This window comes from Mirounga leonina, unplaced genomic scaffold (assembly GCF_011800145.1).
Source record: "Mirounga leonina isolate KUSES-001 unplaced genomic scaffold, KU_Mleo_1.0 Mir_239, whole genome shotgun sequence".
Classification (NCBI taxonomy): domain Eukaryota; kingdom Metazoa; phylum Chordata; class Mammalia; order Carnivora; family Phocidae; genus Mirounga; species Mirounga leonina.
Genome location: NW_023270624.1, coordinates 1,890,912 through 1,918,317, shown reverse-complemented (window position 1 = coordinate 1,918,317; position 27,406 = coordinate 1,890,912). Strand labels below are relative to the sequence as shown.

Sequence of the window (27,406 nt, the reverse complement as noted above, 5' to 3'; positions counted from 1 at the left end):
CACAGTTCTTAAAATTTAATGGAATTCCAACAGTAAACATTTTCCTGTGGGTTCTGGTTTCCAATACCTGTCTACTATTGGGAGTTAATACTTATTACCTGTTCAACAATTACAGAAAAAACTTTATAAAGTTACGAAAAGCTTTGAATTTGAGGTATATAAAGAATATTCATTAAGAATAAGGTAGTCAAGGTTTTCTTTTACTCAAAAAAAAATCACTTCAAAGAGCTGACCTCCATGTACAAAAGACAAGATCAATCACACTTATCACTGGACACAAAGAATATTCCAAAGAGCTTTAAAAATGGTAATTAATCTCAAAAAGGAAAATTAACTTTAACTTTTATAGTTCATTATCAAGACCATACTTGCTTAACAAGGTAATTATGCTATTGATACAAAACATACAATATTTACATTTAACTGTACAAAATAATTTAATGTTTACAAAAATATTAGAATGTTTAGAGTTGACTGACACAGTCTTAAGTAATCTCTTCTAGAGAAGTATATAGTAAGACCACTGATTTCCATTTCATTTCTTGTTTAATAAGTCAAAGAAAGGATGCTGCAAGGCTTCATCCAAGGTGATTCTTTTCACTGGGTCGTATTCTAACATTCTTCGTACCAGGTCAAACAGTTTCTCATGTTCTTCATCATGACAAAGCATAAATTCCTGGGGGACAAAATGTCTGTTTAAAAAACAATTTAAAAATAACTTTTAAAAACATTTTTTTTAACCACCTCGGATCTTTTCTCTTTTACCTTTAATGGTTTGCAGCGTCTCCTAACGTATCGGCCGGCGGAACTGTGTTCATCCCAGTCTAGCTGGTTATGGTGGAAATACTTGCGCTTTCTACAAGAAAAAGAAGTCTGGGTCGGTAAAAACAACAGAAGAGCCACATGTTTACCCTACCCCCACTGGACCAAATGGAAGCATGGGCAGCTCTGCAGACACACACACACGCATACAATGTTTTCACATCTCAGCAGTTACGTATCAGGTACTTTAGGTTACATCTCCCTCACTCTTGCACCCTCTGAGGTTTTGGTGGCCCGCCTGAGTGGCTCGTAAATACCATGCATGGAACAGTGTCAGCCTCTGGACCCAGCCCCATGAGTTCAGACTGCACTAGATCTGGGATGGGGTGGTGAAGCTTTGTTTGCAAACCACTCTAGTATCTTGTCCAAAGGCAGACATCTAGCTAGCAGTGGTATGGAATACAAACAGATCAACAGGACTCCAAAATCAAGCTCTTTTTACTACTCTCTGTATTATGTTTTTATCAAGTTAGGAAAACATTTACGCAAAAGTTAACCTGAGTGTAAAAACACCATACCTTTGTTTACTAAATCACAAGGTAAATACTGCATTACTTTTTAAAAATTTGACTTCATGAAAAAAAAATCTAAATCAAAGTCCTTGGGACAAGCAGTAACAACGAAGTTGGGTTTTCTGTAGTTTGAATACAGGGCCTTGCACGTACCTTGTTTTCTGAATCATGTGTGCCGGTATGGGTCCTAATATTCGTTCCATCATTGCCAGGTGCTCTTTACTATCATGAGTCTAAAATACATAAGAAAAACGAATTTAGCACTTTCCCTTGTGCTACAAGCACAATAAAGGAAAATACCGGAAAACAGCACTGACAACAAAGGGCTAGATTAGACAGCTGCATGGCTGATACTAAACTCTACTTCAAAGACGGAACAATACTGAGTGAGCTGTATTCTCCGTGCAAACCAGTAAAATTGAAAAGTCTTTCTGAAATCCAACAGTAAGGTTCTGTATAGCAGAAGACATGGACTTTAATGCGAAAATGAACATTTTCCTTATTTATTCTCATTTCTTGCACCATTTGTTAAAGAATCACTAGGGAAAAGTACCAGAAAAACGGTCTCCTCACTTATTCAGCTGCTGACCCCAAACTGGCCTCCATTCACCAGTGAATAGCAACATGTTGACATCTACTATTCCCAGGCAATAAAAATACAGGGCCAGTAATTCTCACAACAATCCTGAGCTCCGTATGTGGGAACGTGCGTGTCCAAGAAACTGAGATACTAGCTCATAAATAAGCAAAGGTGAGTTGTGGATCTAAGTAAAAACTCGTCACACAGGAGCAGAGCTCTGGCCCAAGTAGGGGAGAGACCCGCACACTTACAGCTGAGATAGTGAGCTCCCTGATCAGAGGCTGGCGGCTAACTTTTGTGAAGGTCCAAACAGTAAACATTTTAGGCCTACCTGGCCATAAATGGTCTCTGTCACATTCTTTTTTAGGCAGTCATCAGGCAGAACATCATTTGCCAACTCTCAAGTGTGAAGAGCAGAGGCTGTGTGCAATGCCTTTTAAAATCTATCAACTACTGTTCCTAGCACCTCGCTTCCAACATGCAAAGTCCCTAATCCATGACAGGAGGAGGTAATACTAGCTCCACTTTTATCTTTATGTTTTTAAAATACCACCAGTGAGTCTGAAAGATCATCCGGCATCTTGCTGTTTCTGTAGCTTGACAACTTAGATCTTACTCATCAGCCTGCTGAACTGTTCCTTTTTCCGAATCATAGATACCACCTCCGTGTTTTCTGATATCCTTGTTTTTAACCGTTGTGGCTTGCTGAATCAAAGCAGCTCAATTTGATACAAGTTCAGTGTCATTTCCTTCAAGAATTAACTCATCTTTCTGGGCTTGAGAGATACTGAACAATCAACACCTGGCCTCATCCAAACCCTGCAGGCGTATTTTTCACCCAAGAAATGTCAGATTTCAACAAGAAAACCATTCTCTTAAGTAACAATGTTGATGGGGAAATGAGCATATACACACCTCATCTTGTAATGGAAGCCCAGTCTAACACCCTTGCTCATGTTCTGTACAGGACTACAGACAGAAAAGAACTGGCTACGGTTCACACTATTTCCCCATCATTTGTCAACCTGGAATCTTCTCCTCCTTTCCAAGGAGACGGAGTTCTACACTGATGTGACTGAAGTCCCTTTGCAGGGTTCCTCTGGGGCTCTTTACAATAGTGCATCCCTTCGGAGTGATGTGGACATTTTCTGGAATGTCAACCCTCTGACTGCTAATGGTCTTCCTTCTCGCAGTAGGTGCAGCTAAAAGCTAGCTCCACATTTTAAAAAAATTCCTTAGTTGAAGAGTATTTTGGAGGGTGGAACTTAAAACAGAAAACATGTCTCAAACCAGTGTTAATAATCTGCACTTAAGACCTCAGAGTGATTTACAATCACAAATCATGGGAAGCAACTTATTACAGGTGTCAGAAGGAAGAAGACCTCACTCTGCTCAACTTTTCCTGGCCCTCAGCTTACCGCCACAAACCAGATATACCACCTCCAGGAACTGACTGGTCACCATGGTTCTAGATATCAAACTTGTCTATAAACTCAGGGTACTTTTAACAGGATCTCTGTGGATTAGCAACAGGGAGACAGCTGGTGACGGGCCCCACAAGCAGAGAACACATTCTACAAGAGCCAGCACCCAAGTGACTCTGAACTCCTCACACTCCCCACCCCCGCACCCTGCATCGCCCCCGAAAGCAAGTCACCCTCAACAGTAGGAGCCAGAATGTGCCAAACTTGGACCCCCACCCCCCTCAAAAGAGATCACGACACTTTGAGCACATCACAGCCCTACTTCCAAGTTCTCCAATGCTCGCACAACCTAAACCTTTTAGAAGATGGTTAGATTTCAGATGTAAGTAGAACTATAAGGGAAGAAAGTAGAGACTTAAATAAGGTTTCCTACTTTGTTTTGCCAAGTAAGGACTTTAATTTTAAAAACCAACTACCAACAACTATTATCACCATTCCATAAAAGGCACAATTTAGTACCAAAAACAAAAAACCTGGAGGAATAATCTCTAAATAAAGGCCAGAATGACAAACTTACAAAATCATTTCCACACTGGGTTAGCCTACATTCTGGAAAACACTAACTTCTAGGAAACAAGTTCCTTTCTATCCAAACAAGTCCATTAGTCAGTCCCTGCATCATTTCCCCATCTATGCGAGATACTCTGACAGCACTGTTTACGGTTCCCCGACTAGAGTATGTTCTTTTACGCCTCTATACGTTAATGGGTACAATTTCTTCTTCCTGAGCTGGCTGCCACTCTCTCTAGTTTTCTGACAAACCCCTCATCTTCCTTCTAGCACTGGCCTAAACTACACCTCCACAGTGGTGCCTTGTCAGAGGAATGTAACTGTCCATCTTTCCTGGGTTCCCACTACGCTTTCTACATTGTTCCATAATAGCAAATACACCACACTGTATTGTAAGCTCTCCCACATCTCTTTTGCACGAATTCCTTGAGGAGAGAGATGTTGTCTTTTCATCTTTATACACGTAAGAGCCTTGAAATGTGCCTAGGGGGTCACAGATGCTTAATACATAAGCATAAAATACCACTTATTGTTCCTGAATTGTTTTATAAAAAGGAGTAAGTGACTTGTTCATGGCCGTGCTGTCAACATAACCAGAACGGAATTAAAACTGGCCACAGTTAACACTAATATAAACTTATGCAAGAGCTCAAGAAAAAAATGGGAACACAGTATGAACTGTGTGTTAAAAACTCCAATCACATGCAAAATGGACTATGACCATTCACCAAAAGTAGTTCACCCAATTCCAGTTTTAGAGAAGGATGACCATTTTCCATATGTAAGTTTTAACCTTAAGAAGAACAACACTACAGCAACTTGTCAATATGGAGGCCAAAATTTTCACATGTCTTTAATACTGAAAAAAAATTATGAAATGGTATTTACTAAATACATACCTGAAAGACTGTGAAACCAAGGTAATATTCAATAAGAATGCAACCTATGCTCCAAACATCACAAGGCTGGGACCAACCTAAAGCTGTAAAAACAAAAACACACAACTTGGTTTTTTTGTTTTTAATTAATTTGAGAGAGAGAGAGAAAATAAGCAAGCAAGCACAAGTGGGGAGAGGGAGAGGGAAAAGCAGACTCCCCACTGAGCAGGGAGCCCGACATGGGGCTCGATCCCAGGACTCTGGGATCACGACCTGAGCCGAAGGCAGATGCTTAACAGACTGAGCCACCCAGGCGCCCTAAAAACACATTTTTTTTTTTTATGTTAGTCACCATACAATACATCATTGGTTTTTGATGTGGTGATCCACGATCCATTGTTTTCGTATAACACCCAGTGCTCCATGCAGTACGTGCCCTCCTTAAGACCCATCACTGGGCTAACCAATCCCCCTCCCCTCCCCTCTAAAACCCTGTTTGTTTCTCAGAGTCCACAGTCTCTCATGGTTCATCTCTCCCTCCAATTCCACCCCCCCATTTTCCCCTTCCTTCTCCTAATGTCCTCCATGCTATTCCTTATGTTCCACAAATAAGTGAAACCATATGACAATTGACTTTCTCTGCTTGACTTATTTCACTTAGCATAATCTCCTCCAGTCCCATCCATGTTGATGTAGAAGTTGGGTATTCATCCTTTCTGATGGCTGAGTAATATTCCACTGTATAGATGGACCACGTCTTCTTTATCCATTCATCTATTGAAGGTCATATTGGCTCTTTCCACAGTTTGGCTTTTGTGGACATTGCTGCTATGAACATTGGGGTGCATATGGCCCTTCTTTTCACTACATCTGTGTCTTTGGGGTAAATACCCAGGAGTGCAATTGCTGGGTCATAGGGTAGCTCTGTTTTTCAATTTTTGAGGCACCTCCACACTGTTTTCCAGAGTGGCTGGACCAGCTTGCATCCCCACCACCAGTGTCAGAGGTTCCCCTGTCTCCCAACCTCTCCAGCATTCACAAACACACACTTGTACATGCAACAATTTTTAATCGCCACTACAGCCTTCCCCATATGGGTGCTCTTTTCACCTCGCCCATTTGGGAGAACAGGACAGTAAACTCAGGGTTTACATCTTCAGTTTTATATAAGATGTCACCCAGTATGTTCTCATAATTCTCCATATCCTTACAAGTCAGTGCTTTAATCTGGGGGTGGGGGCATTTTATGTAAAATAAGAGAGGGACTAGCAAATATTTCCCACGTGTAACTACCAATTTGTACAAATACTCCATAGTCTCAGAACTGTATGCAATGGGAAGCATGGTTACACCCAGTTCATGGTTATTCCAGGAAAATTTATATTTTTATAGCAAATACAGGTTGACAATCATCCTCAAAATGTAATTACTAACCACTTATCAATTATTATCAGCGTAAAGCCTGAGTTTACTTCTTGCATTAAAAAAATACTATAGTTTGGGCACCTGGGTGGCTCAGTCGTTAAGCATCTGCCTTCGGCTCAGGGCATGATCCCGGGATCCTGGGATCGAGCCCCGCATCGGGCTCCCTGCTCCACAGGAAGCCTGCTCCCTCTCCCACTCCCGCTGCTTGTGTTCCCTCTCTTGCTGTGTCTCTCTCCGTCAAATAAATAAAATATTTAAAAAAATAAAAAAAATAAAAAATAAAAAATATAGTTTTACATAAATTACATAAGGATTATAATGGTATTGCAAGCAGTTTCATTATAAGCAAAATTACAGAGCCATTTAAAGTTCACAGGGATCTACTTATTCTACTTATATATGTACTTTTCAAGCTGTCTGTACGTGGTATCACATATACTTTCCCCTTCACAATTCTCAATGGCAGTACTGTTCAGGAAAGAATAAAATACCTAGTCTTCTTAAGCCTGTACTTAATTGGAAAGGAGAAAAAGAGTAAACCATATAGATGTTTTCATCTTTTAAAGATCAAATAGTTAATAAAACAATAATATATAAATAAAACCTACTTTAAAAGACATTTCAATTACTTTCAGTAATGAAAAACACATTCGAAAAACTTGACTGTGATTTAGTCATTTTATTTACTTATTTTTTTAATTTAGTCACTTTGGTTAATCCTCACAGTGCCTATCATTTGAACAAATGGATAACTGCGCACGGGGTCTACCTATGGTGACACATAAAAAAATCTGCAAATGATAGGTCTTGGACCCAAAATTAATGTCTTCTTCTCCAGCCACTCCCATCTCCCAAAGCAGCTTTTTTCCCAGGTGAGCATAACCTGCCACACACCGTTCTAAACCATCCCATTCTCTTGGGCACCGACTCGGACTCTCTGGGATTCCCCACCGTTCACTTCTACCTACCTCTCTGAGCTTCATCTGTTTACTACCAGCACGCAAGACAGGAGACCAACTGCCCTCCTCAATGGCACCCCTGACTTCATCTTCCTCTTCAACCTAATTCTGCCTTAATCCTCAGGATTAATACTTCACAAAAACACAAAGGACCCTACTAATCTCCCAATCTCCTAATTTCTTTTCCTCAAGGGCAATAACCCCAAGTCTGCATTTACATCAACTATCTAGTCTGGCCATACTTGGAACTGTGTTACTGTCATTACTAAGAATTACTGTATTTTATCCAATCTAGGGAGGCCATTAACAGTAAGACACAGGACTATTTTATGTACCAATAACGAAGAAAAAAATGCCAGTTATTCTGTGTTGTGTTCCTCATGTTAAAATGTGGGGGGAAATCTGCATTTTTTTTTTAAAGATTTTATTTATTTATTTGAGAGAGAGAGACACAGCGAGAGAGGGAACACAAGCAGGGGGAGTGGGGGAGGGAGAAGCAGGCTTCCCGCGGAGCAGGGAGCCCGATGCGGGGCTCGATCCCAGGACCCTGGGGCCATGACCTGAGCCGAAGGCAGACGCTTAACGACTGAGCCACCCAGGCATCACTTATTTTTTATTTTTAAAGATTTTATTTATTTATTCATGAGAGACAGAGAGAGAGAAACAGAGGCAGAGGGAGAAGCAGGCTCCCCACTGAGCAGGGAGCCCGATGCAGGACTCGATCCCAGGACCCTGGGATCATGCCCTGAGCCGAAGGCAGACGCTTAACGACTGAGCCACCCAGGCGCCCCGGGGAAATCTGCATCTTAAAATTGACAACACAGTAAGTTATGTCTTTTTAAGACGGGAAAATACTTCTCTGTCCACAGACTCTTTCCATACCCCTTTCTTTTGCCCTCATTGAAGCCTTTAGTCCTCAACCATGAATACACTTTCTAAACTACTGCAACACAACGGCTCCTTTCAGACCACACTAAGCAGGAATCCTATTATCATCCATTTCAAAGACAAGCTCGAAACCTTACTTTCCAGCACGGTGGCCACCGGCCACATGAGGCTATTTACATCCAACACTTAAATTAATATAAAACTTAAATTCAGTGTCTCAGTCACACTACTGACACTGCAAGTACACAGTAGTCCACATGTGGTGAACGGCCACCATATTGGACACTGCAGATATCCAACGAAAGTTTCCATGGAAACATGGAAAGTTCTATTGGCCAGCACTGCCTAATATTCTCAATTTCCTTATGCCTTTACCAATCCCCCAACTCTAGGTAAAAATCATGTTTTTCTAATCTTATTCTGAACTACCAACTCCTGTTGCGCAAAAAAAGGTGAAAAGAAGAAACTGACTCTACTAAAATGGTCTACTACTCAACCTCAGTTGGACCATACTTTTGGCTAATAAGCTTATTCCATGTAACCAACTACAAAGAGCACCTGGATCTGAATTTCCTTCCACTGTCTCCGAACCCCCAACCTCCTGACACTTCCCCACTTGATTACAAGATCTGGTCTCTGGGACATTTTTGAGGCATAAGACACACACTCCCTTACTGAATTCCCTCCTATTTCAAAACTCTGTACCTTAAGTCATTTTCTTCTTTAATCTTTCTCTCATTTTCTTCTCGAAGAAGCTCTCCTTTTAGACTGGCCCCCCTCCTTCTTCTTGACCTCCATCTGCTCTTTACCTAGATGTCTGCCAACCAGACCTTTAGCATTTCTACAGCACCATGCTTTTGTGACGTGAAAATGGGTAGCCCCATCACTTCACATTGCTGTGACAGACTTTGTCAACGGAACCTGCCCTTTTATGATCTCGCAAAGTTAACCTGTTTAAAAAATAACCACTTGGGGGCGCCTGGGTGGCTCAGTCAGTTAAGCGTCTGTCTCTCGATTCCAATTCAGGTCTTGATCTCAGGTATGTGAGTTCAAGCCCTGCACTGGGCTCCATGCTGGGCATGGAGCAAGCATACAAGCATACATAAATAAAATAAAAACTAAAAACAAAAACATCTGAAATGTCTTTACAGATGGTATCACATTTTTCCCATTCAGGAAAAGTTATTTTTAGCCATGTCCAGACAGTTTTTCTTAAGACAGGTAACATTTTCTGTACACTGCTAAGAAAATCATATCCAGCCCCCCCATCCCCTAATAAAAGATGTGGAGGAAAAAAATATCTTTTTTAATTACAGTATCAGGAAGGGTGGTGTCTACTGACCCAGAATGACCTCTGGAGCTCTGTAATGCCGTGTAGATACCAAAGTACTATGATGTTCATCATCGTACGTTGCACTTCCAAAGTCAACAACTTTGATATCTGTGTTTTTCAGTGTGCGTTCATCACGTTTCTAGAAAAATACAGTTGAGTCAACACAAAGATCAGTAAAGAAATGAAATACTTTATAGCACTTCAAAAGGCTTGCTGCACATGAATTATCTTTCTGATGTTCAACATAACTCCATGAGAAAAGTAAAGAAGGATTATCCTTTTTAGGTTAAATATCAGGATATAACCAGCCTCAGAAGTGAAAATTCCTCATCCAAGATCACCAAGCTAAATTAATTTTAAAAACCACCACCAAAATTAAGTCTGTAACTTACCATTTTAGAATTATATTTGACTACATAGTCAGACTTCACAAATAAAATATTTTCAGGCTTCAGATCTGTATGGGTTAATTTATTATGATGCAAAACTACAAGAGAACAAAAAGGCATTATTAGTTTCCTTTACATTATTTCATCCGTATTGGGGGACAGTGAGGATTAGTAGTGGGTACGGGAGTTTCATCTTTACCTAACGTGTACTTTTAGTAACAATGTTTTGACATGTTGCTTGTATAACGAACACTTTTAATTTTCTGGTGTTTAAAATTTATCAAGTATACTTACAATTTATAGACTGGCAGATCTGATACGCCATCTGCCTGATGTGGTCAATTTGAAATGGTAGAAAGCTATTTTCTTTAATGAAATCATAGGTACTAAGTCCCAGTAGTTCAAACACAATACAAACATGACCATGATGATCAAACCATTCTAGCATCTGGACACATCGGCTAAAACAGATCAAAATAAAAACAAGTCAGTTCACAGAATTCTGCTTAATTTAGGCAACATGATGGAGCACAGTTCAAGTTTATACTTACAAGACACTATTGGGATCAGTACTATTTAAATGCTCCAATACTTGGATTTCTGAACGAGCTGCTTCACGGTATCGACCTACATTTTTTACAATTTTCACTGCTACATGTATGCCATCCCTTAAAAACAAAATTAAGATGAAAAAGGTTTATGTACAGGAGAAGGCTGAAGACATGTGTCCTCTAAAGCATAATCTTACTGAGTATTAATTACTCTTGTTATTTTTCTAAAATAAGTCTAAAAAGACTTTTCAGGGCATCTTTTATCAGATTCCATATAACATCTTTTCAAAACATTCTGACAAAACACACTTTCTATAGAACAATTCCCTTAATACTCACAAATATTAATGTTTCCAGAACTTTACAATTTACCTAGATTTTAAACAAAAGTTAAAAAAAAAAAAAGAAGATAAAAATAAAACCTCAAATAGAACATGCTACTGCTGAAAGCATATGCTCATTCACCGGGACAGACCACCCTGTGCCAGAGGGCACACAGGTGTTAGTGAAGAAGACAAGGTTTGTCCCTCCGTTCCTCACGGTCTAATGGAAAAAACAGACACATGAACAACTTACAAGGTTAGAAGTGCTTCGTATGAGCTACTTACTACACAGCAAAGAGATGGGAGAGCTTAACAATTAGGGGGTCAGGGAAGCTCAAACTTATTCAGAGAAGAGGTGACACATGACTGAGCCCTGAAAAACAGCTACCAGTCTGTAAGATTTGGGAGGAAAAGTGAACATGTTCAAACAAAGCAGACGCCATGAAGCCAAGAAAATGTTTAGCACATTCACTGATGCAAGTAGGTAAAACAGCTAGAGTAGGGCAGAAGCTTTAGACTGGGGTATCTGGGTATCTGTAATACTTCCTAGAAAGTATCAAGCCACGAATGATCTAGAAGGAAATGGATTTCTAAACCTTCCAATTCTTTTTGTCTTCTTTTCTAAATCTGATCTTCCTAAAGACGAACCAGCATTCGAGCCTCCTTTTTTTTTTACTGTGGTCCTTCCACTTTACATAAGAAAACTTCATACACCCCTAATTAGTGTATTAAGATATGTGCCCTAGGGGGCGCCTGGGTGGCAGAGTCCATTCAGCAGCCAACTCATGATTTCTGCTCAGGTCATGATCTCAGGGTCATGAGAGTGAGCCCCACGTCCCGCTCGGTGCTCAGCGCCGAGAGTTTGCTTGAGAGTCTCTCCCTCTGCCCCTACCCTCACGCTCTCTCAAAATAAATTAGCCTTAAAAAAAATCGTTGAGGCAAACCAAGCTTTTTAGCGGCTGGACAGCAAACCTTTTTTCCAAGTCTGGTGGGTTCCGATTCACTGTTTTCAACAAAGCCCCAGTGAAACTGTGAGCTCACAAATCATTAAAAACTTATTTTGATGATAATCTCCCTATGACACTTGGCATGTATCTCAAGACTTCTTCGAAGAGTCGCTATGAAACTACTGTGACAAAATTCCTTCTAGTCTCATCTACTGTATGACCAAGTTTTCTCAGTGCTTATTAGCTCTACAAATGAAAAATAAAACCGTTAGCTAAAACTACTAGAGTAATTATATTACAGTGAAGAATTGTACACTTTCAACTTACACGTTACATGTCATCTAAAAAAAAAAAAGGGAGCCTCTAAAGTTAAGCACTTGAAGTATGTTTATGAATATGTGTACTCCTTTTTTAAAAGTCCAAACCAACCCAATAAAAGACACATTTCCAATTAACTTTTATACGCAGGTCCAATAAGTATCAAAATTTGCAATAGAATTGTACTTGATCAACTGAATACCATTAATTGGAATATCTCAAATACTCACTTTGGAATCTCAAGAAATTTTAAAGGATATTAATAGGACAACTGGTGAAGTCTGAGTAAGACCTGAGCTGGCAAAATTTGAAAATATAACACATGTGTGTATATAGAGAATGATAAAATGTAAAATGCTAACATGTGGAAAATCTGGGAAAGGGATATATAGGATTTTTCAGCTATTCTAGAAACTTTTCTAGAAGTCTGAAAGTATTTCAATATACTTCAAAATTTCACTTAACATTCACATTTTTGTTACAGAAAAAGACAGGGTGATAATAAGATACTTAGAATAATATACTTTATGGAAAATGGAATGAAAATAACCAAGAATAACATGTTTAAGCATTCAAGAAGAGTTGATTCATGGATAACATTAGGTTTATCAAGTTGCTACAGTATTTACATTCCCTCAAATATATTTAAAGAGAGAAGTTTAAAAATATATTGTTTGGGGCGCCTGGGTGGCTCAGTTGGTTGAGCGACTGCTTTCGGCTCAGGTCATGATCCTGGAGTCCCGGGATCGAGCCCCGCATCGGGCTCCCTGCTCCGAGGGAAGCCTGCTTCTCCCTCTCCCACTCCCCCTGCTTGTGTTCCCTCTCTCGCTGCCTCTCTCTCTCTGTTGAAAAATAAATAAAATCTTTAAAAATAAATAAATAAAAATAAATAAATAAATAAATAAATAAATAAATAAATAAAAATATATTGTTTAAATAAGGTGAAAATCGGGCGCCTGGGTGGCTCAGTTGGTTAAGCAACTGCCTTCGGCTCAGGTCATGATCCTGGAGTCCCTGGATCGAGTCCCGCGTCGGGCTCCCTGCTCGGCAGGGAGCCTGCTTCTCCCTCTGACCCTCCCCCCTCTCATGTGCTCTCTCTCTCTCATTCTCTCTGTCTCAAATAAATAAATAAAATCTTTAAAAAAAAAAAAATAAATAAATAAATAAGGTGAAAATCACATCCTTCCCAACTATTTTATGATGAAAAATTTTAGATACCAATTTAGAGATGTGCAGTTGAACTAAACTGTTTTAAAGAGGTTCATTTACAAAAAAAGTTTGCAATTTACAGAACAGAGATCCTGGAGGAAAATGTTAAAATGAGACACAGAGCACCAAATCACAAAGGGTTTCGTATAACTCATTAAAGAATCTGGACTTTATTCTGCAGACTTTAAATAATAGAATTTCTTTATACTTAAGAAGCTAACTCTAATACACAAATTTGGGAATAAAGGTTTTTGTTCTGTTTTTGTTTCTTTGCCATACAAACTTTGATTTCATCAAGTCTGAAGAAACAATGTATAAGATCTGCATGACACAGAGCACAACTGTGATAAAATGTAATTCTTCTAGTACTATCTAGTACTTAATAGCAGACTTCCAGTTGTAATTATGAATCATTCCAAAATAAAGCTGGAAGGTTCCAAAATCTTATCTATTTTTTTAAGATTTTTTTTTTAAATTTATGGGGGGGGGGCGAGGTCATGAGCATGAGCGGGGGAGGGGTAGAGGGCAAGGAGACTCCCCACTGAGCCTCCCTAATGGGGGCTTGATCCCAGGACCATGAGATCATCAACCTGAGCCAAAGGCCGATGCTTAACCAACTGAGCCACCCAGGAGCCCCTAAAAGGTTCCAAAACCTTTTAAATGGAAGATGTTCCCTTCCACTCCCTTATTAACAACACTCCAGGGCAGACTGCTTTTTGCTAGGCCATTTCTTCCACTGTGCAATCTTCAGATCGAGAATACATGTTTCTGACCGAGATTAGACAAGCTTTATTGTCTCTGCTATTCAAAACTAAAGCAAAGCACTCTAAATCTCACATAAGGGTCAAGACCTAAATTCTAGGAAACCCCTTCTTTTTAAGACCCACTTTAATTTCAACAAACACCAACTGATGGAATTTGTCAGGTTTCTTTTTTTAACATTTTATTTTTAAGTAATCTCTACACCTGCCCTGGGGCTCAAATTCACAGCCCAAAGATCAAGAGTCGCACGCTCCACCGACTGAGCCAGCCAGGCGCCCCTGAATTTGTCAGCATTCTTGATCAAAATCCACATTCTGGTAAATAACCAGACACAGCTCAAGAAATTTTGGATATTTACACCACCCAGGAAAACACGTGGCTCCTACTTAAAATACCATTTCATCTAAATGATGGATCCTTCCCCCCAAGAAATATCAGAATGTTCAAAAAAGAAAAAAAACTTACATGCCATGATCAATGCACTCTACAACTTTGCCAAAGGCCCCTTCACCCAAAGTGTCCACGATTTCATCTAAAGTAAGGGAGGAGAAAGAGGAGTAAGTACCTGAGTACCAATTATCTAGTTATTCAAACAATGAATACTTAAAGTGTGGAATATTTTCAAATGATCTCTACCAAAGCATAACTAAGGTTCCAGCACTCAAATTATTTTATTTTCAGCTGCTACAAAAACAATTAGATAGAGCTATCTTTCTTGCTCTAATCTCAAATTCCATTGATTATTTTGGAACTTTAGAGTAGAAATATTTAAATTCTATAGAAAAGAAGAAATACAAAAGAACAACAAACAAACCCACAAAAAAACAAAACAAAAAAGCAATGAAGAGTTCTTTAGCCCCCCGCTGACAAACTATTCTTAAAAAGATTATTCTGTCTGCAAAGTTAAAAAAGTGTTGAAAAATATTCTATACATCTTGCTCTTAGAACGTCTCCACTTTGACAGATCAGGTGACCCTCCTCATCATCCTCTATACTCCTGGATCTTTTCCTTCGGTGGCTCTTCTGGAACGGCAAGTGGGCAGCACCGAGATCGTCCAGCCAATCAATATATCAGAGTGAATTCAGGGCAGAATACGCAATTCATTCAGCGGGGAGATATTCAGGCATTCAGATAAGCACCAGGCCACGAACAGTTGGCAGGAGCAATTTCAAATTCAGTCCCCAGAAATTCACAGGGCACAGTTTATGTTACAGAAGAAAAACATGGCAAGGAACAGATTTTCAGATAAGATACTTAAAGTGGCAATAGAAAAAAACAACACAATTGTCTCTCTAAAATACTGATTTAATTGAAGTCTGAAATTTAAAGAATGCAATGTCATGATCTACTAATCTCTTGCTATAATAGCATATGCTGTGAATTGAAATGTCTAGTTTGTCAGGAAAAGGTTTTAAAATGTCAAGACTAGTTGAAATTGCTTATTTAGCAATATTTTAAAGTATACATTATTAAAGTAAAAGGGGAAATAAAAGCTAGTTAATTTCAGTGTTCAATCTAATCAAAGCTAGTTCTACTGAAGAAAACTTGGGGAAGAAAACAATTTATTCAAAGTTTACTGATTAAACAGGTGAAGATGTCTGAGTGTAAAAAAAGGCACGCTTTTGGCTAATGCATTTTCCATTCAGCACCCATTTCAGAATTTTGATGGAACTAGCTACGGACAATGACGCACTGTGCTCTGGGACTTCCCTATGTAGAGACTATCAACAATTAAGTATCCACCAGTGCAACATTCTAGATTTGTTTCCAACTATCAGGAAAAGGGCTTCTTTTAAAGTGTGTTAAAAAAAAAAAAGTTTAAGATGAAAGAAAAGATGGGTGCTTCATCTTTTCATAAAATTATATTACAAAACTTAAAAATATTTTTAATATTAAAATCAAGAACTCATGATCTGGAGTGCAGAAAATGAGTAAACGTGGGCAAATGAAGGCTACCTAATAAATACAGATTAGCTATGAGAATCTGGATGTTTAAGGACTCAAGTAATATAAACAATTATAATATATCCAAATAATATTATATGTATACATAAACTTTTTCAAACTTACTGGCTCCTTAAGAGCTTTTACACACAAATAAGCATCCACCCAAGATAAAAACAAAATCAATCATACCGAACATGACTGATGACTTGAACAGTGTCTATTACGCTTCCTTTTAGGACTGCTTCTCCTGCTTCGGACCGAAGATTTACTGCAGTGGACTCGATAACCGCTTTCAACGTCTCTGTGATAATGTCTAGGAACATAGCCTTCACAGTAGTCATTTCTGTATTCATCAACGTATCTCCGGTCCCGATAATCTCTCTCATTCAAGGACCTTGCTTCTAAATAATGACTGTGAACACAGTAAAGGATTTCAAATCATTCTCTTCGTTCTGCAGCAGTGTGGCTCAAACAGAACAATCTCTCAGTAATTCCTGGTTTAGCAGCTAACTCAATAAAAGAAAAAACCTCAAATTGATGGATTAGAATTTATACTTATCTCATAAACTTAAGACATAATCTTGCTTTAACCAACAAGCGAGTTCACACTCTCCATCAGATAGACTATCAAACACCTCACATCAAGGAACAAAGCTTGAGTCAATTATGTTATGTTCAGGGTTTACTTAAGTGTCCCTTTACCTTTCAGAGAAAGTTAAAACCAAAAATTCACAAAACTGCTCTTCTGAAATTTATCAGTCTTAGGATACATGCATCTGTAATTAGCTTGCCTGCTTTCCTCACAGAGCCACACACAATCAGAGGCAGGCCAAACAGGATTCCTTTCTCTTTTAATGTAAGAGAATTTTAGTTCTCTCCGGCACACACACAATTCTTTCATGAAAGGTATACTGGAGCTAGAAGGAATCTTAATTGCATTCCAGCCCTTTCATTTTACACATCACTAAATTAAGATCCCTAAGAAGGAAAAGGATTTGCCATGGTTGTAGAGCATATTCTAACTCCTATCATACAGGCCCATTCTACTACACGTTATCACCCATCCCATCTCCTCTCCTCTTCGTATTCCCAGCTTCCTGGTTTTCCTTTTTGAGAAATAGACAACACCGCTTTTGAAGGTTGCCTCATGTGCCAAAGACATTAAAATATATTCCCCACAAATGAGAAAAGGATCTTGTAATTGCTTGCCTAGGATTACAAAACACCCACCCGCACCACCCTATTTCCCTTTGTGTTCTGATTTCCTGTCATTCCCACTTGCAAAATACTCAAAAATTCTACATGGGAAACCTTACCATCTAGTGCCATAGTGCTTAACTTCTGAATCTACAGATCCCTTCAAAAATCTGATGAAAGCTATGGACCCTCTCCCTTAAGAAATGCACAAATGCACAAACAAAACTCGGCAAGGAATTGCATAGAGGTCCCGGACCCCAGGAAGTCCACAGATCCCAGTTAAGTAGCCTAGATCTGATGGAAAGAAAAGGACATAGATTCAATTGGCCCAGTTTCCCGTCCCCCTCTCTACCTGGGATGGTGTCCTCTTCAACAGAGTGCGAAGCTTCAAGAGGGATGCACATGGAGCACTGAGGGAGAGAGGGGACACCTGCCCAGTCAGACAAATCGGCTACAAGAATCCTGACAAGCAATGGAGTGACAGATGTTGACTAGTTGCCCTCACCAACCTCATTCTTTGCCCAGAATATGCTGTTGTTCTTTTTCCCAGTGTGCTGGTGTAGGCAGAGATACAGGGAAAGCATCTCTAAGCTCCTACTCAACAGGGCTGGCATCAAATCCAGGCTAGGGAAATGCAGAACCCCCTTTATCCCCTTTCCCCAGTTTTAATCTTAGGTTCTAACCACTGGAGAAATGACTCAGGATATTAGGGTAAGAATGTGAGTCTGGGTCAGGGATCTGATCACTTGGCTTCGAACTGTCAGCAACCAATCTACATCAGGCTAGAAATTACCTCACTCTTAAGGGCATCCTTTGTAATTCTGTAGGGCATCCTTTCCATTAAAGTCCAAAACCTATCAGAAAAAACTAATACTAATAATCTTTAGCTGGAATAGTGCATAAAATTAGAGCTGCAGATAATCCATAAACGATCTACAGACTAACAAACATGAGGTGAAGTAAAGCCATGAGGATAAACTAGAAAGATGAGGGACCTCTTCAATCTGTAACCACCAAGCCTTAGAGATCATATAAACAAAGTCTACAGAATTATAAAGGCTATGTATGGACAGAGTGGACAAGATGAAGAGACTGATTTAAGTTCTAAAAATATTCACTGAATGTCCAGTGAATATTTCACTGTGGTCCTTCAAGATAGCCAAGAATAATGAGGCTACGGGCATTCGTTTTTATTTCCACACAGGTCCTGTGGAAGATAAAAAAAAAATAGATATAAGGCAAAATCCTTGCCAACAAATGAACAATCTGAGATTACGAACATAAAAACAAAACTCAACAATGCAGGAAATGTTGAAAGGTTGCATGAGTGCTAGGATCATTGGGGGGGAGGGGGGGCTCAAACTGTTTAAAATGGTCAGGGAAGACTCCATAAAAAAGCAGAGTTGCATCTTAAAGGGAAGTCAAGATTTCGATACAGTAGAAAGCAGAAGAAATGCCAGGGCAGAAGAATGGCATTATTACCATCTCACATTAACAGATCACAACAGTGTTCTGGGAGATGGCCTGTCTACGTATTACCCAGGAAACAGTACGTAGACAATTACAGCAAGACCAATTTTCCACATAGGGGAACGAACAGAGGCAAATAAATAAGCAGGGAACAGATCATGCAAATCTTGCATGCCAGGCTGAAGAGTTTAAGATAGCGTTTCTCAAAGGGTGGTCTGTTTATCAATAGTATCAAAATATGGAATTATTAAAAAATGAAGATCCCTGGGCCCCAGGTCAGACTGACTGAATCTACATCTGGTAATATGCATTTTACACATACCTCTGAGGAGATGAGATTCTGTTCACACTCAAATTTGAGAATCACTGGTTTAAGACTTGATACTCTAGGTTACATAAGGCAAGAACTTTTACCACAATACATAAAAGCACTGTTTATAGCCACATCAGTCTTCCTGATATACTGTACAGAACTAATTAAGCCTGTAGCAAGGGAGACCAATTCACAGGCTACTGCCAAAAGACAAATCAGAAAGACACTTTGCAATATGTATGAAAAAAGGTTAAAAAAAATTGATATACAGTAAAAGCTCTTCTAAATCAGTAAAATACTCTGAAAGAGAAAAAATATGTATTGGACAAACTCACTAAAACCTTAAAAATTCGAATTAAAACCACTATTCTTGGCATTTCAAAATGTCAAGACTGGTAGGAGCATGAAAGAACATGTTGTAGAATCTGGTACAAACTTTCTAGAAAAAAACATGAATATGTAGCAAGAGGTTTATAAGAGTTCACACCCTTTAACTTAAAAATGTCCCTTCTTAGAACCTATTTTCAGGAAATAGAAACAAAGACTTGTAAAGAATGATTTTTTAAGAACAGTTAGAAATAATGGGGGACTTACCACCTACCAAGGTTACCTTCTTTACAGTTTACTGCAGTTCTCTTTTCAATAATTTTATAAAAAATACTACTGTAAAGTTTTGTTTTATTTATTTATTTATTTGACAGAGAGAGAGAGAGAGCACAAGCAGGGGGAGCAGCAGAGGGAGAAGCAGGTTCCCCGCCGAGCAGGGAGCCCAATACGGGGCTCGATCCCAGGACCCTGGGACCATGACCAGAGCCGACGGCACACGCTTAACCGAATGAGCCACCCAGGCACCCCTATTGTAAAGTTTTTTAATCTTCAAAAAAGGCTATTAGAATATTCCAGATTATGGAGAGCAATTACCAGAAGACACCCCTGGTGCCACTGTCAAAGCAGCAGCTGCTGGCCAGCTGGTTAACTGGACTGACACAGTATCATGTTTATGTAGTTAACTGTGAACAAGAAAACTATTCATCACTCAAACCTTCCTTCCTACATATACAATGAATAACAAGCTTACCGATTATCAGTACTATGATGTTAAACCTCACAGGGCATTTTGTATTTGTTAATAGAAGGGAACAGACGTTTTTCTACAGTGCATTAATTAGCTCAGGTCACCGTCATCCTGGCGCACACCCTCCCTCTTCCCCATATGACAGTATGTGATGAAGAAAAGATTAGTCTGCAGTGACTATCCACAAGCTCACTGTTCCGCAGAACAAGTCTGTTTTAGCATGGAGAAGGAAAAAAATTACATACTCTTTTTTAAAGTAACCCCAGCTGGCTAATTTCGAAAGCAATCTGGCAAACAGTCTCAATGGAACATCTGTACAAAACAAGGAGAAAACACAGAACCAACAAAACAAATGAGAAAGGGAAGTTAATGGAAGACAGACCGAAAGAAATGCTACTCACCTAGCCTTTCTTTAATCCTTTAGGAACTTTAAAATTCCTTTAATTCTATATAAATGTATTACCTCCAAATTTTACACAGTAGTATAATTAAACAGGACATGTGCTACTGAACAATTTTTATTGAGGCCCTTTCCTAAATTACTGGTTCTTACAATAACCAAGCTTCTAAAAGTCCTACACACCTCCACTGGCCTTATCCACAAATATAACCCACAGAATACAGTGTAAGTGACTAATCCCCCCATGCACTTTACCATTCCCAAGTAGCACATGCTGGTTTTCTCATCTGGACTAACTCTCCCTACCCCCTCATCATCTCTCATTCGTGGAACCCTAAATGAGCACCCCAAAATACACATCTCCTCCTACATACAAGTTAAAGGCACTCACTGGACATCCTGTCACCACTCTGACTAAACTCTTTGTGTCTCACCGCCCTCACTACCACCGCCCTGGCAGCTGGGACTCAACTGTCTCCCACCAGGCCCAGCCAGACATCAACAAGAGTGTGAACTGTTTTAGTCACAGCTGTAGTCTCAGCACCTGTACGGTATTTAGCCTATAACAGGAATCCAACAAACGTTTTCTGAGTATCTCCTGACTGAACTATAAAACAATCTGACAGAATAAAGCTACATAAGCTAATGAGAAATCATTAAAACGCCTAGTGTTAAAATGTGACTAATTCAAAAGTAATTTACCAATCAGATTCTTTAAACTGGTGATGTGCTTTACAGTGTCTGTTCTCTTGCGTACTACTGTGGGACCTCCTCTTCCGTTTGTGACTTTCACTGTAGCTTTCATGGCCCCAGCTTTCTCTGCTATCCCAATCAGGGCAGTGGGTTCTTTTGGAATGCCGCATCTGTTAATGGAAAGGAATAGTGAGCTGTGGAGACGATAGATGGCTATGTTTAGTAAATAAAATATTACACAGCATTTAAATATAAACACTCAGCACATGGGCTCCTATGGGTTCTAACATCTTTGTAGGTGGTATTTCCCAAGGCATAGAACACCATTCCATGGTATGTCAGATGACTGTAAATGGCATACAGATCTAGTACCAAATGATGCAAGACACTGTGAGACCTTAATAATACACTTTCTTTCAATTCTTCTAAAGAAATGCTCAAGTTTGGTGTTTATCTTCAACTAACCCTTGCTAACTGCCATTGTAAACATGGTCAAAGAGCTAGGATTTAGACTTAGAACCTCCAGTAGACAATATCCAGCTAAAAATTAATAATTTGAGTGGTTTTAATTCATTTTTATTACTTTTAAGATTTTATTTTTAAGTAATCCCCATACCCAACGCAGGGCTTAAACTCACAACCCCAAGATCAGGAGTCACATGCTCCACCAACTGAGCCAGCCAGGTGTCCCTTACCTTCCTTTTATAGTAAATGATCTCCTGATTAAGTTATTAATATGGTTTCTTTAAAACAAAACGTTAAAAAAAAAATAGCCCATAAAAGTTAAGATTTTTGTTATTTATTTGACAGAGAGAGAGCACAGGCAGGGACCGACAGGCAGAGGGAGAGGGAGAGGGAGAGGGAGAAGCAGGCTCCCCACAGAGCAAGGGGTGGGGAGCCCAATGCAGGATTCCATCCCAGGACCCTGGGATCATGACCTGAGCTGAAGGCAGTCGCTTAACCAACTGAGCCACCCAGGGGCCTTATGAACTATTTTAAAGAAATACCCTAAGTGTCATACAGCTTTGGCAAAATTCTGTAATACAGACAACTGAAATCAGAGGAACACTTAGGGACACTAAATACAGGGGATGATGTTTTAAAGGTAAAGAAGCTTCTTTAAAAAAAAAAAACCAAAACACTAAAGAGAGTTCCCTTTTCTAATCTCAGAATGACTCCAAGCTTTGGGGAAAAAAGTAGGACATGAGTAAAACACAGTATTCAAACAGAGAAACTGAAAAGCAAAACAAAGATTTTTTTTTTAATAAACTCATTTTCTCTATTCAACAAGTTTATTTTCAGATCATCTTGCAATTAGTCTTAAAATGAAAACATAATTGTTGTAGATCTGGGGTGACTGAAGAAACCAACCTACAAGGATGCACATGGTCAGTGAAATCAGATGAGGGTAATGACCATTCCCTGATTTCCTGCTTCCCTCTACAACCTCTAATGCAAAGGTTCCTTCCAGGCTCGGGATAGGTGCTCTAACAATGTAATCACTATCTGCTGCTCCCCATCTTACTTCTTTTACCAAGCAGTTAAGTTTTTAACAGTGATATCCAAACTGCTCAAAGGGTGAGTTTTGCAACTCAAGAGCTGAAAAAAAGGTAAAATGGAGCAAATTCAGCTTAGTTTACTGCCTTTAGCTTGCCCAAATGACTTTGTAACAAACAAATTCAAGTAAAAATTTAAATAAACGATTTCAAATGCATTAAAAGACTTGAAATGAGGCAGCTGCAATTCTCCTGGGAGGTATTCCCTAAGAAAATATTTGTATCATGCCTTTTGCTTAAAAAGAGAAGAGAAGGCATTGGTCAGGTAAATCAAAAATTCTAAAATGTGTTAGGATTCTCATTGGGAATGATTTAAGTGAGCATTCCAGTGTGATACAGTCACCTCAAAATGGGAAACTGAAATGAATGACACTACCAATTAACTTGAGGCAAGGCCAACAGAAAAGCCATCTAAAGAAATTTGTATTTCTAGTGGAATTCTTCCAAACCTTCCTTTAATCACCCCACCTGTCTTTTAACCACAGTAGTAACTCTTTAAAATAGCTTGGTTAAGCATTCTTAAATCACAGCCAGCAAAATTACAACACCTGATGACTGAGGATTATCATCATGATTATCCATTATGAATGCAGTTTTTGCAAAACTATCTGCTTTAGCTTTGTGGGGTGTTTTTTGTTTGTCTGTTTGTTTTTGCCCCTTCTGTCAGTCTGCCAAAACCAGCTCACCTCTAACAAGGCAGAATACTCAGATCACCAAAATTATCAATACTCAAAACATTGAAATAAGAATGAGCACCCTGAACTTTTCCCCCTACTAATGTTCAGAAATATTGTCTCAGGAGGCAGAGAGAATCCCAGACCTGCATGTCAAAGGTCCTTCACATCCACACAAAAGAAAAAACCACTTAGAATTATTACACTACCTTCAATCAAGAAACAGTCTTACATGTGAGAGTCCCCGCATATCTTTCACTGGAAACATCGGACACAACGGATCCGCCTTAGAAATCTGATTCTCTTACTGCCCTTTCATACCCAATTTCATGCTGTGGACATGACTTTTTTTTTATTTTTTTAGATTTTATTTATTTATTTGACAGAGAGAGAGAGAGTGAAAGCAGGAACACAAGCAGGGGGAGTGGGAGAGGGAGAAGCAGGCTCCCCGCTAAGCACGGAGCCCGATGCGGGGCTCGATCCCAGGACCCCGGGACCACGACCCGAGCCGAAGGCGGACGCTTAACGACTGAGCCACCCAGGCGCCCCTGTGGACATGACTTTTAAAAACATCGGGGGCGCCTGGGTGGCTCAGTCGTTAAGCGTCCGCCTTCGGCTCAGGTCATGATCTCAGCGTCCTGGGATCGAGCCCCGCATCGGGCTCCCTGCTCCGCGGGAAGCCTGCTTCTCCCTCCCCCCCTCCCCCTGCTTGTGTTCCCTCTCTTTGTGTCTCTCTCAAAAAAAAAAAAAAAAAAAAAAAAAGGAGATGCTCAACTGACTGAGCCACCCAGGCACCCCACATGAATGCGTTCTTTATTTAAAAATAGTAAAATAGGGGCGCCTGGGTGGCTCAGTCGTTAAGCGTCCGCCTTCGGCTCAGGTCGTGATCCCAGGGTCCTGGGATCGAGCCCCGCATCGGGCTCCCTTCTCGACAGGAGGCCTGCTTCTCCCTCCCCCACTCCCCCTGCTCGTGTTCCCTCTCTCGCTGTCTCTCTCTCTGCCAAATAAAATCTTTAAAAAAAAAAAAAAATCGGAAGAGGCTGAAGGTATGATTAGATGGCCCAGAAGGACTGCACCTAACGGGTAACGGGAGCCTGGAGGAGCGCGTGTGCGGAGCACAGTCACAGCAGGACAGCTACAAAACAAGGCCGAGCGGGGCGGGTCAGCGTGCGAGGCCACCTGGTAACCAAGGCCAGCCTGACGCCCAAGCGTCGGGAACGCAGATCAGCGCGGCAGCCGTGCGCTCCGCTTCAGGCGGCGGGAAGGGCGCTGCACCAGGCTCGAAGCCCTGCGCGGTCCCCCCTCCCCCGAGCCCGGGCTCGGTCCCCCACCCGGACCGGCGGCCTCGCAGTGCCTCCGACGCGCACTCCGCCCCGCCCGGGCACCTGGCCAGGGCCTTCGGCGCCCTCGCAGCCCGGTCCAGAGGCTTTGACTGGAAAACCCCGGAACGCTGGGGGGAGAACCTGACCTCCGACTACACCGGCCCCCAGGGCAGCTCTCGAAGGGTCTTCCGACACGTCCTCGCTCTCGCCGGCGGCAGGGGCCAGGGCTCCCGGAGCCCCGACGCGAGGGCCAGGCCATCAGAGACGCGTCCGCGGCACAACCGCCGCCCCGCCGCCCCGGGACTTCAAATCTACCAGGGCACCCGAGCAACTCGAGGTTCAAAGGCCACCAGCGGGGCTGTGCTCGAAGAAAGCCCGATCGCCAAGGCCCCGGACTGGGTCATTTCTCCGACACCTGGCTTCTTAAGAGACTGGAAACGGCCCAGCCCGGCCCACCCAAAACCTCACCTCCGCAAAAGCAAAAGGCCCTCTGGCCGGGAAACGTCGCCAAACCGCCGTCTTCCCTCTCCAGCCGCTGCGACAAACACCCCACAAAATGGCGGCAGCGCCGTCTCCTGACAACCCCCGGGGCGGCCTCTAGCGCCACCTACGCCGCGCGAGCGCGCCTGCGTGACAGAGGCTCGCGCGCTCCCGTCACTGCGCGGAAGGGGCGGGGCTTCTGTGACGACCCGGGCCGGGCCGGCCCTCCACACTGCGGCTGCGCGGCCCAGGCAGGCCCCGCCCGGAGGCCTGGGGGCGGGGTGGTGGACCGGACCCTGAAGGTTGTTTCCGTGGGGGCGGGGTCTGGATGAAATCCGCAGGAAATGCCTGGGCTCTGTCGGGACCGTGTGGCACGTGTCTGCTCCTTCAGGTGCAGCTGGGTGCGGCGCCCCTCGGCGGAGCCAGCCGTGGCCCCGGTTCCTGCTCTCCCGCTCAGCTGGACCCACTGTGGCCCTTGGGCTGCCGTCCCTCGGTCCTCTCCGGGGCGTCAGCGCTGGAGAGTGCCAACAAGCCGCAGCTAAGCCCCCAAACCTGCCCTGTGCCCGGCCCGGGGCGGGTGCTGCGGGCAGTTCAGTGATCAGGGCAAGAGTCGTCCAGCTCGCCTGGGAGCTTGCAGTCTAAAATGGAAGGGCATAAATAGAGAGGATGTCTCAGAAAACAAGCTCAGGGTTGCTTCTCTTTTTGAGGCCTGTGCTCCTCGTCGGAAGAACACAACAAACAAAAGGAGCAAGTTTCAGCTGAGACTCCTCACAGGGTTCTTCCTGTTAAGGTGCCTGCTTCCCGGGCAGGTGGTAGCTGGAAAATTTCCCTAACAAAGCTCCCATTTTTGTGTCCTTGCTGGGTGGGTTTCGTTTAACCGAGGCAGAGTAACATCTGAGAGCTAGTGAGCATCTGTTAAGGGGCTTGCTTATCTCAAAGTATTTTGCAGTTCTAAGAGTGCCTAGACAGTTCTCCACTGTGAGTGTGTAGAGAAAAGAGAACCAGTCTGAGCCCTAGGAAACGCTTTTAATAAGGGACGGAGGGAAAGAGCCTGAGAAGGAACGATCAGAAGGAGAGGAGAACCAAGAGTGCGGTGTCAGAGAAAGCTGGTGGGAGAAGGGCTTAAATGAAGGAAAAGCTGGCAGTCCCAAATGCAGGGAAGGGGTCAGGTATCCTTAGTACTGAAGGGGTCAAGAGGATTCTGTATTCTGACAAGGACTCACTGAATAAAAGGGAAAGCCAGAAATCAAATTTGGGAGGACAGGGTTGGATGGTTATGGACATAAACTCAATAGCACCTGAACTCTTGTATATCGTTAGGTGAAAGGAAGACCCTGTAATTTAGTGATCTGATATCCTTAGACACTTGTGCCCCCTACTTAGGATAAATTGAATTATCATAGAGATTGTACCACAGGACTTCAAAAAGTGAAGTTGAAGATACGTAAATCCTCACGGAGATCATGCCACCCTTCAAGAAGCGAAGAAATGGAGTTGGAAAGATAACTGGAAAATTGGAACTGAAAATTCTTTATGCTATAGAATGAAACGGACAATATTATTGTTGTCTGGAGTCGCCAACATTTCTGTATCGACAACTCTAAATCTTGCCCATCCTTCCAGGTCCATCTCTAAGATGCTGTCCCAGACTAGATCTGTTCCCAGCCGTTACCCTGCTCTTGACTAGGCACCAGTTAGAGATGAGGTCCTGAAACAGGCACCCACAGCATACTGTTATGCCTGGAGCCATCAAGATACACCAACCAATTTTGCCCAAAACATGAAATTCACTGGTTCTACGACTGATTACCCATGCTGGATCAGGGACATCTATCAGATAGAGTGCCGAACTGGGTGGACTGGGCCATCTGCAAGGTAAAGTGGGGCTCAGCTTACTGTGTATGTACAGGCATAAACTGAAGCCGGCACCGAAGAAAACTTGCTTTTTTTTTCTTTTTGCTGAGAAACGTTTGTCTCAAGAGGATATGAGAGAATGTGGTCAAGACTGTGCACAGTTCTGCTCAAACAGCAATACAACATTACAAGGCAGCCCAGTGAAGGAGTAACTGGGTGGTTTGGTCAGTTGGGCATCTGACTCTTGATTTCTGCTCAGGTCATGATCTCAGGGTAGTGGGATCCAGCCCCTCATAGGGCTCCACGCTCCCCCTGATTGTGTGCTCTCGCTCTCTCAAATAAAATCTTTAAAAAAAAAAGGCAGCCAAACGGAAAGGCCCCCAGAGGCATCTATAGACATCCCAGAAAAGTGTTCCCGAATAGCAGAGTCTGCTTTGTAGTTGCTGCTATCTTGTTTAAATGTCATTTTGAGTATTTAATCTTAAGTGTGGGGTTGCTGGGTGGCTCAGTAGGTTAAGCATCTGCCTTTAGCTC

General features: G+C 41.6%; 1 protein-coding gene across 4 annotated transcripts; it reads right to left on the bottom strand.

The window, feature by feature from the left end:
- Window positions 1–25,133, bottom strand: CLK4 (CDC like kinase 4). 4 transcript variants are annotated; one of them, XM_035029421.1, is made up of 13 exons: window positions 25,007–25,133; window positions 20,996–21,156; window positions 16,028–16,250; window positions 14,823–14,913; window positions 14,356–14,422; window positions 10,332–10,448; window positions 10,075–10,241; window positions 9,784–9,878; window positions 9,401–9,530; window positions 4,808–4,890; window positions 1,488–1,567; window positions 766–856; window positions 1–676 (listed from the first exon to the last, which is right to left on the bottom strand). In XM_035029421.1, the coding sequence occupies exons 2-13, from the start codon at window positions 21,154–21,156 to the stop codon at window positions 536–538; spliced, it is 1,446 nt and encodes a 481-aa protein (XP_034885312.1). In that variant the 5' UTR covers window positions 25,007–25,133; the 3' UTR covers window positions 1–535. The 4 variants fall into 4 exon arrangements, with proteins under 4 accessions (XP_034885312.1, XP_034885314.1, XP_034885313.1 ...); XM_035029423.1 differs by lacking the exon at window positions 14,823–14,913 and adding an exon at window positions 17,388–17,445 and having other exon boundaries at window positions 413–676; window positions 25,007–25,128; XM_035029422.1 differs by lacking the exon at window positions 14,823–14,913 and having other exon boundaries at window positions 413–676.
- Between the last annotated feature and the right edge of the window lie 2,273 nt (window positions 25,134–27,406).

What these genes read in the sequence shown, in the direction of transcription:
- CLK4 (XM_035029421.1), bottom strand. Translation starts at nt 21,156, where the DNA reads ATGCGGCATTCCAAAAGAACCCACTGCCCTGATTGGGATAGCAGAGAA. An exon ending in AGACGTTCTAAGAGCAAGAT is followed by an intron (nt 14,423 to 14,822) that starts GTATAGAATATT and finishes CCCTTACTTTAG; the next exon opens with ATGAAATCGTGGACACTTTG. An exon ending in TTGGTTTCACAGTCTTTCAG is followed by an intron (nt 1,568 to 4,807) that starts GTATGTATTTAG and finishes TATGTATTTTAG; the next exon opens with ACTCATGATAGTAAAGAGCA.